Here is a 12390-nt window from a genome sequence, read left to right as displayed (position 1 = left end):
CCAGTCCATCCCACTCCTTCTCCTCTCCCCTTTGGCAACCACAGTCTGTTCTCTATGTCTCTGAGTCTGTTTCTGTTCTGTAGATAGGTTCATTTGTGCCATAATTTAGATTCCACATATAAGTGATATTATATGGTATTTGTCTCTCTTTCTGACTTGCTTCATTTAGTATGAGAATCTTTAGTTGCATCCATGTTGCTGCAAATGGCATGATTTTGTTCTTTTTTATGGCTGAGTAGTATATTTCATTCCATGTATGTACTACATTTTCTTAATCCATTCATCTGTCATTGGACTTTTAGGTTGTTTCCATGTCTTGGCTGTTGTGAATAGTGCTGCAGTGAACATAGGGGTGCATGTATCTTTTTGAATTATAGTTTTATCCAGATATATATGCCCAGAAGTGGGATTTCTAGATCATATAGTAGTTCTATATTCAGTTTTCAGAGGTACCTCCATACCTCCATTGTGGTTGTAGCGGTTGTCATTCCCACCAACAGTGCAGGAGGGTTCCCTTTTCTCCATACCCTCTCCATCATTTGTTATTCGTAGATTTATTAATGGTGGCCATTCTGAACTGTGTGAGGTGGTACTTCATTGTAGTTTTGATTTGTATTTCTCTAATAATTATTGATGTTGAACATTTTTTCACATGCCTCCTGGCCATCTGTATGTTTTCTTTGGAGAAATGTCTCTTTAGATTTTCTGTCCATTTGTTCTTTTCTTTTTCTCTTTTTTTTCTTTTTTCTTTTTTGCATTGCCTTCCAAACAGACAATTTCTTTTTTTTTTGGTCTTTTGAGGGCCGCACCTGTGGCATATGGAAGTTCCCAGGTTAGGGGTTCAATGGAGCTGTTTTTGCCGCTGGCCTACACCAGAGCCACAGCAACGACAGATCCGAGCCGTGTCTGCGACTTACACCACAGCTCACAGCAACGCCGGATCCTTAACCCACTTCCTCATGGTTCCTAGTCGAATTCATTTCCACTGTGCCTTGATGGGAATTCCCTGCCCATTTTTTCGATTGGGCTGTTTGTTTTTTTGTTGTTGAGTGGTATGAGTTGTTTGTATATTTTGGAGATAAAGTCCTTGTCAGTTGCACTGTTTTTTTCCCCCTTATGTAGCTTTTATCATTTTTTTTTTTATTATTTGTTTTGCTGTGCAAAAGCTTGTAAGTTTTATTAGGCTCCATTTGTTTAGTTATGTTTTTATTTCTATTGTCTTGGGAAGCTGACTAAGGCAAGGCATTCTTATAGTTTATGTCAGAGAATGTTTTGCCTATGTAATTTTCTAGGAGTTTAGAAGTATCTGTCTTATATTGAAATCTTTTTTTTTGTTTTGTTTTTTTTGTTTGTTTGTTTGTTTTTGTCATTTTTGCTATTTCTTGGGCCGCTCCCGCGGCATATGGAGGTTCCCAGGCTAGGGGTCCAATCGGAGCTGTAGCTGCCAGCCTACGCCAGAGCCACAGCAACTCGGGATCCGAGCCGCGTCTGCAACCTACACCACAGCTCACGGCAACGCCGGATCGTTAACCCACTGAGCAAGGGCAGGGACCGAACCCGCAACCTCATGGTTCCTAGTCGGATTCGTTAACCACTGTGCCACGACGGGAACTCCAAGAAATTTTTTTTTAAATTGGCTGATTGATTTTTTTGGTCTTTTTGTCTTTTTAGGGCCACACCTTTGGCATATGGAGGTTCCTAAGCTAGGGGTCGAATTGGAGCTATTGCCCACACCACAGCCCTCACAATACAGGATCTGAACCCTGTCTGTGACCTACACCACAGCTCACGGCAACACCGGATCCTTAACCCACTGAGCAGGCCAGGGATTGAACGCACATCCTTATGGATACTAGTCGGGTTTGTTAACCATTGAGCCACGATAGGAACTCTAGTTCTTTCAAGAAACTTTTAATTTTGTGTTTTGTGTATTTGAATATAATAAACATACTTTAAAAAATGTCTATGTGTAAAACTCCAAAATACAAATCCGTTTTGATTTTCATGTTTCTGATGGTTTTCATTCATGTTGTCATTTCTCTCTCGTATTTGGTAGTTCTCATTGTGCTGAAAATGATAATGACCTAGTAAGTAGGAAGTATTTGTAGCCAGAATGACATTGTTTTTCTCCAGAGAGGGTGTATATTAGCTTCTGTCTGGTGTTTGGGGGCACTTGTAGTTTAGTATTACATGAGTCAAATTTCAGAGTGTAAGATGATCAGAGCCCAGCTGCAGTCTCTGGGGAGGACTTATGTATTTTTAGTTTGTTGTCATTTTTGGCTTGCCAGTCCTGCAATGTTACAGCTGAAAGAGGGTGAGGGGTTTACTAGTGGTGTTCTCTTTTCCCTTAGTTGTCTGTGGACATAAATCCCTGCACTTTCAGCCTTCTAAACTTGTCAAAAGCACTATCCACTATCTCACCTGCTTTCTTTCAAATAGGCAAATGTCCTCTGGGCAGCAAAGTGGCCAAAAGTTTTACTTAACTCCCTGAGCTTTCATCCCTTTCCAGTTTTGGCCTAGTAATTCCATACAATCATATCATCTCTTTGATACCTTTAGTCACATTTTGAATATTAAAAGAAACAACATTTAATATGAATTGTTAATTTATTTTAAGTGAAATTAAAATAGCAAAGCAATTAGTATTAGTATTTAAAGTATCAACAGTAATATAATAATGAAAAGTTTAATGTTGACATTTAAGATGTAAAGTTTTAAAGTTTTTACTTTAGGTGTGATGCTGTAAAACTTCATACCTTTATAGTGGTTCTCAGAGGAATTATTGATCTGAATTATTTAGTTTTCTCTTATAAAAATTTAGCGTCAGCGCCATCATCTGAATTTAAAAATTTTCCCTTTATTTGTTACTGTACATAATAACTGGAGAAATGATTAAGAGCCTTTTATCAGTAGTGGGTTTTTTTTTGTTTTGTTTTCTTTTGTTTTTTGGCCACACACATGGCATGCAGAAGTTCCCGGGCCAGGGATCAAAGCCCTGCCACTGCAACAACCCAAGCTGCTGCAGTGACAAAACTGGATCCTTAAGCTTCTGAGCCATAAGAGAACTCCTTATCACTAGTGGTTTGATTATCAGTCAGTAGCAAGGATTTGTTAATGCAGTACATTTGCTTAAATAGGCATTTAAAGGATCTCTTCAGAAAGTTAGTGGGTTTTTTTAGAATAAATTTTATTGGAGTATAGTTGACTTAAAAGGTTGTATTTGTTTCAGGTGTACACAGAAAGTTATTTTTGAAAAAGTTTACTGGAAATTGGAAAAATGACATTATTTTTGTTTGTTTTTAGGTTGGGCTCATGTCGTTTGTGCCCTGTATATTCCAGAGGTCCAGTTTGCCAATGTTTCTACAATGGAACCAATTGTTTTACAGTCTGTCCCGCATGATCGTTATAATAAGGTACAGTGGATATGTTATCGATGTTTAAATACAATTTTTTGTTTTAAAATTGGAAAGTGTAAAGGAATTTATTTATTTTTTTTTGTTTTATTACAGGCCTTCATGAAAAAATTTAAATTAACAGGCCTCCATCGATTTGGAAAAAGTGTAATTACTATGTTAAACTACAAGTATTAAAATATGTTACTAAGGTCACAGGAGCACAAAACATACATACATAGAGAAAACCATATAAGTTTTTATACTAACCTAGGTATTTAATATTCTAATACTTAAATTCTATAGACTTTTTTTTTTTTTTTTTGGTGTCTTTTTAGGGCAGCACCCATGGCGTATGCAAGTTCCCAGGCTAAGGGTCGAATCAGAGCTGCCGCTGCTGGCATATACTACAGCCACAGCAATGTGGGATCTGCTGTGTCTGTGACCTATACCACAGCTCATGGCAGTGCCGGATCTTTAACCCACTGAGCAAGGCCAGGGATTGAACTTGCGTCTTCAAGGTATCTAGTTGGGTTCATTAACGGCTGAGTCTTGACGGGAACTCTGACGTTCTTTAAGAATTACTAACCTTTATGTTCTTTCAGACATTAAAGCTGTATTAAATTTGAATTAATCATTATTTGGTATAATATTCATTATGAGAATATACATCCTGTCTTAAAAAATAGTCCTGTCTTAGAGTATTTGCTCATCTCACCTCTTCAAATTGTTTTTTCCCCCAAGAGAGGATTTTTTGTTGTTACCTTTATTAAAAAAAGCTTAGTTAAATTTGCTTTTTCTCCTATATCTTTTTCTTGATTTAGTACATTTATATTATTGCTTCATTCTCTTTTGCATATTAGCTGATTTTTTTTATTACCCACTGTGCCTTTAAACATAGTGTTACCATTTAACAGAAAGTACCTGTTGATTTATTCTGTGGAGAAAGTGTCATTGCAGCCAATTATAAAATTTCAAAATATTTAATATTTTCTAATATAGATTGTTAATATTTATTCTAAAAATTGGAAAATACAGAGAATACAAAACCCAAGACCAAAATCATTCAAAATTTTCCCATTGAGATCCTCCTATATTTTTGTGTATGCATTTTTACATATATAGTGGTAAAAAATTGGGATCATGTTGCTTATACTGTTCTGGTTTTGAAACTTATTAATCCTGACATATTTTTGTGTCAGTAAGTTAATATTTTGCCATTATTTTTAGTGGGTATTTAGCATCTAATACAAAGTATTACTAGTTTTGATAAAATATAATTTATTTTAGGAACCCTCTCCCCCTTTTTAATGGCCACACCTGCAGCATATGGAAGTTGCCAGGACAGGGTTTGAATCTGAGCCAGAGCTGTGGCAGTGCCAAATCCTTTACCCACTGTGCCAGGCTGGAGATGGAACCTGCATCTCCACATTGACCTGAGCTACTGCAGTCGGATTCTTAACCCACTGCACCACATCGGGAACTCAAGGAGCCCCTTATTGTTGAAGGGCCTCATCTGGTGTCCAAAGATGTATGTACTGGGTGAATTTCTGTGTAACGAGGTATGAACATTTTTGAAGCTTCAATACATTGTGTGAAATTGTCCTAGAATGCAATTTTTAATTTAATAATCAGAGTAGTGGTATGTGAGATTATGGATAATCTTATATCCTGTTAAGTTCACTGTTTATTACCATTAAAACAATCTTGGCTTTTCTTTTTAGTGAAAAGTATTACAGTGTTTGATTTTCTTTGAGTACTAGTAAGGTTAAATATCTTAAAGTTTTTTTAAATGGTTATTCTTGTTTGTTAATTGATCTTGAATAGCTCTTTGTTCATTTTAATATTGTAATGTTTTTGTTTTATTTTAGAGTGTTTTTCTATTTTGGAGATTCTATTCTTTTCTCTTATATACTTCCTATGAATGCTTTTGCCCATAATTTAATGTTTGCTTTTTAATGTTCATTATGTCTTTGTGGTTTTTATTGTTGGTATTCTAGCAGGTTATTTTTTTTTTCTAGTTCAGAGGTTTAAAATTCTTATGTAATTTACTTAACTACTCCTTACTGTTTCTGCCTTCGTTGTCATGCAAAAAAAAAAAAAGCTTTCTCTACATAAATGCATAACTATTTTCTTGGTACTTTCAAAATTCATTTCTAAAAATACTGTTTTTTCAGTTTTGAATTAATTTCAAACTTTCACAAAAAGTTGCATTAATAGTACAAACTCTTCCTCTTCTAAACCATGAGAATAATTTATCAATGTAACACTGACACTCCTGAATGCTTTAGTATGTATTTCCTATAAAAAAGGACTTTTTTCTACATGACCAGACTATACTCATCAAAATCAGGATATTACCATTTATGTACTATTATTTTCTACTCCAGATACTTCACCACTGTTTCCCTAATTTTCATTCATGTTTTCCCAGTAATGTTTTTCAATAGCAAAAAAGATCACAGATTGCGTTTTCTCTCTTAAGTCTCCTGAAGTTTTTTAAAAAATTCTATGGCCACACCCACTGCATATGGAAGTTCCTGGACCATTGAATGAATCTGAGCCACATCTGCATTCTATGCCGCAGCTACAGAAACAATGGATCCTTTAACCCACTGTACCAGGCCAAGGATCATACCCACACCTCCACAGTGACCCTCGCTGATGCAGTCAGATTTTTAATCCACTGCACCAGCAGGAAACTCCCTCTGCTGAGATCTTAAATGGTAACTCAGTCTTTCTCTGACTTCAATAACTTTGATACTTCTGAATATTATAGGCCAATTATTTGTAGAATGTCCCTCTATTTTGGTTTTTATAATGTTTCTTCGTGATTAAATTCAGATTATATATTTTGGGCAGGAATACTGCAGAAATGATACTTTGTTCTTCTCATAGCGTCCTATCATGTGGTACATGATTTCAGTTTTCTCATTACTGGTGGTTTTTCCTTGATCACTTGGTTAAGGTGGTGTCTGCAGGATTTCTCCACTGGGAGGTTAATCTTTTTTCCCTTTGTAGTCAACAAGCATATTATAGAGTAGTGCTTTGTATGTAAATGTCTTGTTTCTTGTGCTACCTGTTAATTTTAGCATCCATTATTGTTTCTTTGCTGAATTAATCTATTACTATGATTGATGGCAAATGATGGTTTTCTAATTCCTTCTTTTACACTCATTAGTTAGCAGTCTACTTTAAGGAAAAGCTTTCTCCACTCCCCAATCATATGTGTTATAATGGACTAATATGGACCAATGTGTTATTATTTTAGTTTAGTGGTTATTCCTCATTACTGTCACTTATTGTTATGCTCATATTGTCTCAGGTTTGGCCAGTTGGATGCCTTCAAGCTGGTTCTTGTGTCTTTTGACATGTTTTTATCACTCTTTGAATATGTCTTTACTTTGGACAAAACATTATGTCCCAGCTTCATCTTGTATCATTCCTGTCTTAGCCCTAGAATAGCCATTTCTCCAAGGAGCATGGATTCCTTTTAGGTTAGAAAGGTATTTAGAAGTCAAAGTGGACACTAGGTATGCTCATTGTTATTGGCGTGTTGCTACTTCCAGGCCCTCTCAGTGTGTATAGATACAGAGAGATACACACATTCACATCTATATCTTCTCTATACTTGGAAGTCAGTGAGGTCACAAGGATAATTTTTTTTTTAAGGTTGTACCCGTGGCATATGGAGATTTCCAGGCTAGGGGTAGAATCAGAGTTGTAGCCGCTGGCCTGTGCCACAGCCACAGCAACACCAGATCGGGCTGTGTCTGCGACCTGCACCACAGCTCAGGACAACGCCAGATCCTTAACCCACTGAGCAAGGCCAGGGATTGAACCTGCATCCCCATGGGTACTAGTCAGTTGTTTCTGCTGAGCCATGACGGAAACTCCTCACAAGGATAATTCCGATGTAATACATGGATGTATATATACATACACAGATATCTATATGTATTTCTATATCTGTCTATCTATATGTATATATACGTGTATTTATTGCCTATCTTTCTATTTAGAGAACTGTCAACTCCAAAGAATTTCTTAGTAATTTCCTTAAACCTAATCCAACAACATAAGGTTTATTGTAATTTTTCTTTCCAGTGTTTAGGAGTCTGATGCTGGATAGTGAGAAATCTGACTCCCATTATCCTCAATATATTTATCTGTTTGACCAGTCTCAACCAAACTTTTATTGCTGCGGTCCCCTAACACAGAGGCCATCCTAACCTCATTCACGCTCCACATCTCACTTTAGGTTGCTGCTGCTTCTCTACATGTCTGCCTTTTTTTTTTAAACTATTTTGGGGATTTGACATCCAGCTTCAGTTTGACACTACCCCTTCCTCCCTCCAGGGTTGGTCTTCTCACCTTGCTCAGGTTCTGACAACTCTTGGCACTACTGCCTCCACCCCAACCACAACATGGTCATGAGAGACAACCCTACTGGGGCTCTGAGCCTTGAGTTGGGCTGCCATCCATCCTAGGAAGGAGGATACCATGTTTTGCCCCCACCTCATGGCTTTAAGACTAAAGTATTCAAAGGAGTACAGGAGTATGAATTATTTGGATATAAATCTTATCCATTTAGAGTTAATTTTAGAATATGGTAAGGTATGTGTAACTTTTCCTCTCCCACATGTTTTAGTCCACTTTTCAACAGTATTATTGAATAATATATGTTTTGCACAGTGATTTTTTTTTTCCTTTTTTCTTTTTATGGCCTCGCCTGCGGCAGATGGAAGTTCCCAGGCTGGGGGTTGAATTGGAGCTGCTCCACAGCCACAGCAACATTGAATCTGAGCTGCATCTGTGACCTTCCCTGTTGTAGCTTATGGCAACACCATATCCTTAACCCATTGAGGCCAGGGATTGAACCCGCTTCCGGACGGACACAATGTCAGGTCCATAACCCTCTGAGCCACAATGGGAACTCCTTGCAGAGTGATTGGAAATACTATTTGAATCATTAAATTCTTGGGCATTCTTGACACTTTTCTGTTCCATTAATGTGTCTGTCTATTTTTATACCACACTATTTTAAATTATTATGGTTTTAAATACATTTTGGTACATGGTAGGACAGATATTCTCATGTATTTGTTTTTTAAGATGAAAATTAGGACTAATAGAATACAATTTTGATTTTACTGGTATAATAGTGAAATATTATTTGGGGGGAAGAATTGACCGTTTTGCAGTATTAAATTTCCCCTTCCAGAAACTTAATGTATCTCTCCATCAATTTTTTTTTCCTCTTTGTAGTTTTCCTTATATGTGGTTGGTATATATGTTTCTTGATTTTTTTTTTTTTTTTACGATTGTTGGTCTGTATAGTTAACCTTAAAAACTTAATATTCTGTTCATGAATGTTCAGTATGGCTAATAAGGGACATGTAATTCTGAAATGACAGGAACACTTAGAAAAATGAATTGCTGAATTTTGGAATAAATCAGTCCTTTATTGGTGATAGTAAAGGATAATGTGGGGGACGATTGGTTAATGTGTTGGGCAGTTACTATGGACCTCCTTTGCAGCAAGCGTTGTGTTGGACACTAGGAATTCAAAGATGCATAAAATATAGGATTTATCTCCATTTGACACTTTGTTAGACTGTCAAGTAATAAATATATAATTACAGTGTGCGAACATGATAATAATAAAAAAAAAAACTAAATGGAGTACTATGGACCATAATGAAAGGAAGGATTATTATTATTATTATTATTTTGTCTTTTTAAGGCCGCACCCATGGCATATGGAGGTTCCCAGGCTAAGGATGGAATCGGAGCTGTAGCTGCTGGCCTACACCACAGCCACAGCAATGCCAGATCTGAGCCGCCTCTTCGACCTACACCACAGCTCACGGCAATGCCGGATCCTTAACCTGCTGAGCAAGGCTGGATTGAACACGCAACTTAATGGTTCCTAGTTGGATTCGTTTCCACTGTGCCACAACGGGAACTCCCAAAAGGAAGGATTATTTTTATCAAGGAATTGAATAAGTCACTCAAAGATATTCTAAGGGCTTTGCACAGCAATGTGGAATTTGACCTGTTTGAGAAAGAATCTAATAATTCTAGATAGAGAAGGTAACATAAACTAGAGAAATATGTGCAAAGGAAAAGTGGTAGGCAGTTTACAGAATAAATAATCTTGTGTGGCTGGGACATTTGGAGATTTAGGGATTAAAACAAGGAAAATTTCCAGAACATCTGTATAACATATCCAGTTGAGTTGCAGAGAATTCACTTTGACTCATATTGTTAAATTTTCCATGTCATTAAATATATAGTGGCCAATTTCTGTAGCATTTGTCATCAGATTCTTGTTTTTATTTTTTGACCTTTCATATCAGTTCCTCATTTCACTGACGTATATATCTCATGTTAATAAACTGGAATGGTGTATGTTACCTTTAAGTTGCCTTTCAATTATCTTTGAGAAGTGGGAAGATTGGGGCAACATAGAGATTTGGGGACTTTTCTTGTGTTCATTAGACTTAAAAAAGCATTTAGTTTAGAAAGCTCCAGTTTCCATAGAGAGTAGTTGGCATTTGATGTACCTATCCTGAATTTTTCCTTTTGGTAAGCTTTTATTTAGTGGGTGGCCATGAAGGAATGAGTGTTATAGGAAGAATCATAATAGACCAAGCAAACAAACAAAAAACACGGTAAAATATGGTGCCATTGTAAAGCTTTACAGTAGAGGAAAACTTAGAAATTGCTACCCCAAATTCATTTTTTTTCCTAGATGAAGAGTGGTATGTAGGTATTAGGAGAAGTTCTGTTTTTGTTTTCTCTCTCTCTCTCTTTTTTTTTTTTTTTTTGAAAGTATAGTAGATTTACAAAGTTCTATTGGTTTCAGATATAGCAAAGTGATCCAATTTTATATATATTATATTTATGTATATAATTTCTTTTTCAGAGTCTTTGTTATTATAGTTTATTAGAAAATATTGGAGTTCCCGTCGTGGCGCAGTGGTTAAGGAATCCGACTAGGAACCATGAGGTTGCGGGTTCGGTCCCTGCCCTTGCTCAGTGGGTTAACGATCCGGCGTTGCCGTGAGCTGTGGTGTAGGTCGCAGACAGGGCTCGGATCCCGCGTTGCTGTGGCTCTGGCGTAGGCCGGTGGCTACAGCTCTGATTGGACCTCTAGCCTGGGAACCTCCATATGCCGCAGGAGAGGCCCAAGAAATGGCAAAATGACAAAAAAAAAAACCAAAAAAACCCCCGATAATATTGAATATAGTTCCCTATGCCTTACAGTAGGGCCTTGTTGTTTATCTAGTTTATATGTAGTAGTATGTGTAATATTAATCCCATATTCCAGATTTATCCTCCTCTTTTCTCCTGTGGTAACCAAAAGTTTGTGTTCCAGGTCTATTAGTCTTTTGTGTAAATAAATTCATTTGTATCATTTCTTTTAGATTCAACATATGTTATTTGTCTTTGCTGTTGACTTAATATGATAATCCCTTTGTCCATTCATGTTGCTGCAGATGGCATTATTTCATTCATTTTATTGGCTGAGTAAATAATATTCCCTTGTTTTTAGATATATCCACATCTTGACTTTATCCATTTATGTGTTAGTGGACTTTTATTTTCTTTTTTCTTTTTTTTTTTAATTTGTGTTTTTTTTTTTTCCCCCACTCAGTGAGTTTTATTACATTTATAGTTGTACAGTGATCATCGCAACCAAATTTTATAGCATTTCCATCCCAAAGCCCCAGCCTCTATCCTTTGGAAACCATAAGTTTTTTAAAGTCTGTGAGTCAGCTTCTGTGCTGCAAAGAAGTTCATTGTGTCCTTTTTGTAGATTCCACATGTAAGTGATATCATGTGATGTGGCTGTCTCACTGTATACTTCACTTAGCATGATAATTTCTAGGTCCAGCCATGTCTTTCAATCTGTTTGTGTCATCTTTGATGTCTTTCATCAGCATCTTATAGTTTTCAGAGTACAGGTCTTTTGTCTCTTTAGGTAGGTTTATTCCTAAGTATTTTATTCTTTTTTGATGCAATGGTAAATGAGATTGTTTCCCCAATTTCTCTTTCTTATCTTTCGTTGTTAGGATATAGAAAGGCCGTCGATTTCTGTGTATTAATTTTGTATCCTTCGACTTTGTCAAATTCGTGGATGAGCTCTAACAGTTTTCTGGTAGTATCTTTAGGATTTTCTAGGTATAGTATCATGTCATCTGCAAACAAGTAATAGTTTTACTTCTTCCTTTCCAATTTGGATTCCTTTTATTTATTTTTCTTCTCTGATTGCTGTGGCTAGGACTTCCAAAACTGTGTTGAATAGTATTGGTGAGATCAGACATACTTGACTTGTTGCTCATCTTGGCAGGAATTCTTTCACCTTTTCACCATTGGGAATCATATTAGTTCTGGGTTTGTTATATATGGCCTTTATTATGTTGAGGTAGGTTCTCTCTATGCCCACTTTTCTGGAGGGTTTTAATTAGAAATGGGTGTTGGATTTTGTTGAGAAGCTTTTTCTGCATCTATTGAGAGGATCATGTGATTGTTATTCTTCAGTTTGTTAATGTGGTGTATCACACTGAACGATTTGCGGATATTGAAGAATCCTTGCATCCTGGGAGAAATCCTTCTTGATCATGGTGTATGATCTTTTTAATATATTGCTGGATTTGGTTTTTTAGTATCTTGTTGAGGATCTTTGCATCTATGTTTATCAGTGATACTAGCCTGTAATTTTGGTTTTTTGGGGGGTGTCTTTGTCTGGTTTTGGTATCAGGGTGATGGTGGCCTTACAGAATGAGTTTGGGAGTGTTCCTTCCTCTGCAGTTTTTTGGAATAGTTTCAGAAGGATAGGTGTTAGCTCTTCTCTATATGTTAGATAGAATTTGCCTGTGAAGCCATCTGGTCCTGGACTTTTGTTTCTTGAAAGTTTTTTAACCACAGATTCAATTTCAGTACTTGGGATTCATCTGTTCATCTTTTCTATTTCATCTTGGTTTAGTCT

The 12390-nt window shown here is 36.5% G+C and overlaps 1 protein-coding gene across 13 annotated transcripts in view; it reads left to right on the top strand.

Moving 5' to 3' along the window:
- MLLT10 (MLLT10 histone lysine methyltransferase DOT1L cofactor) overlaps positions 1-12390 on the top strand; it is a 243661-nt gene that overhangs the window by 85566 nt on the left and 145705 nt on the right. For 9 of the 13 annotated variants that reach the window (XR_007131295.1, XM_047755395.1, XM_047755401.1 and 6 more), the window contains exons 5-6: positions 3304-3413; positions 3510-3560. Coding sequence is in view for 11 of the 13 variants with exons in the window: in XM_047755395.1 (XP_047611351.1) it covers positions 3304-3413; positions 3510-3560 (161 nt within the window). In the remaining 2 variants the exon portion in view is untranslated. Of the gene's footprint in view, positions 1-3303; positions 3414-3509; positions 3561-3594; positions 3667-12390 lie in introns of those variants that run through there. The other 4 variants (XM_047755397.1, XM_047755398.1, XM_047755403.1 and 1 more) reach the window with 2 other exon arrangements.

This window comes from Phacochoerus africanus, chromosome 12 (genome assembly GCF_016906955.1).
Source record: "Phacochoerus africanus isolate WHEZ1 chromosome 12, ROS_Pafr_v1, whole genome shotgun sequence".
NCBI classification, from domain to species: domain Eukaryota; kingdom Metazoa; phylum Chordata; class Mammalia; order Artiodactyla; family Suidae; genus Phacochoerus; species Phacochoerus africanus.
The sequence above is the reverse complement of the archived record's forward strand: the minus strand, read 5'-3'. Positions and strand labels throughout refer to the sequence as shown.